Source organism: Urocitellus parryii, chromosome 1 (assembly GCF_045843805.1).
Source record: "Urocitellus parryii isolate mUroPar1 chromosome 1, mUroPar1.hap1, whole genome shotgun sequence".
NCBI classification, from domain to species: Eukaryota; Metazoa; Chordata; class Mammalia; order Rodentia; family Sciuridae; genus Urocitellus; species Urocitellus parryii.
This window is the reverse complement of record NC_135531.1, coordinates 164,789,123-164,790,575: the sequence shown is the minus strand read 5'-3', so window position 1 is coordinate 164,790,575 and position 1,453 is coordinate 164,789,123. Positions and strand designations below refer to the sequence as shown.

The 1,453-nt window shown below is 44.7% G+C and overlaps 1 protein-coding gene across 1 annotated transcript; it reads right to left on the bottom strand.

Annotated features, from left to right (window-relative positions):
* Positions 1-520: 520 nt before the first annotated feature.
* On the bottom strand, positions 521-1,453 carry LOC113176325 (olfactory receptor 14C36-like). Its single transcript, XM_026380790.2, has one exon. It carries the CDS (start codon positions 1,451-1,453, stop codon positions 521-523), a length of 933 nt encoding a protein of 310 aa, XP_026236575.2.

Below are 1,453 nucleotides of genomic sequence, written 5' to 3'. Positions count from 1 at the left end.
TATTTTCCAGATACATTGAAGCATTAGTTTGCTTCCTAATAAATCTAACAGTATAATATTTTTGGACTTAATCTTGTTCATTTTCAAAATAATTTAACTGACTTAATTATATACAAGATTAAATATTTATTTCATACAAAAATACGATTTGATCATGCAGGCTAGTTGCTATCTTCATACTTGATTTCTCAATATCTCCCTCAGGGCATCCTTAGCATTTATGTCACTAAATATTTAACAAGTAAAAAATGCCCAGTCTCTATAGATTCTCAGCAAATAGGTTGAACTCCATCTAAGAAAACATGCAGCTGCTAAAGTTCCTTACAGATTTTTTTTTTGGAGGGGTATGATTAGAAAGTATGACACAAAATTCAAACCAGTTGCTTGATAAGACTGAGTCTGCAGTCTCACAAGGGCCATTCTGCAGCAGGCAGTCTGCTCTGCAAACCAGACAGGCAGGGTTTGGTTCAGGTTTGAAAGTCACTGGGCAAAACTAGAATCATCCTCTGATGTATCTTGGTTATGCTCCGGAATAAACCCTTCTCAATATGACTTTCCGCACAGCTTCCTTTACCTGTTTGTTTCTGAGACTGTAGAGGACAGGATTCAAGAGGGGAGGAACAATAGTGTAAAACACAGAGAGAACTATGTCCTGAATCGCCTCAGAGGTCACTGGCGGCCTTAGATACACGTAAGAGATAGAACTGAGGAAGATGGTCACCACGAGGATGTGGGGGATGCAGGTGGAGAAGGCCTTCCCCTGCTCCTGTGTGGGGAACCTGAGCACAGTAGAAAATATGCGCACATAGGACATGGTGATGAAAACAAAGCAGCCACCACAAACCACCACAGCAGAGATGAGAATGGAGAGCTCATTGCTGGATGTATCAGAGCAAGAGAGCCTCAGCAGGGAGGGGATGTCACAGAAGAACTGAGGGACCTCGTTGGAGCCACAGAAATTCAGCTGTAATGTGTTTCCAGTGTGTGCACCTGCGTAGACCAGGCCACTGAGCAGGGAAGCCAGGGTCAGGCGGACACAAAGTTGGAGGTTTATGATAGTTGAATAATGGAGGGGCAGGCAGATGGCCACATAGCGGTCCCAGGCCATGATGGTGAGAAAAAGAATCTCCACAAAGGCACAAAAAATGACCAAGAAGATCTGTGTTGCACAGCCAGCCACTGAAATGGCCCTGTGTCCAGTGAGAGAGTTGACACAGGCAGTGGGGACAGTGACGGAAATATAGCACATGTCCAAGACAGACAGGTTCCTGAGGAAGAAGTACATGGGTGTGTGCAGGTTCTGGTCAGCAGTGGTGACGGTGACGATGAGAAGGTTTCCTAAGAAGGTGGCCAGGTACATGAATAAGAATAACATGGAGTAGAGGCACCTTAGTTTCCAGCCTTCAGCAAATCCCATGAGGAGAAACTCGGTCACCATGGTGGAGTTGGCCAT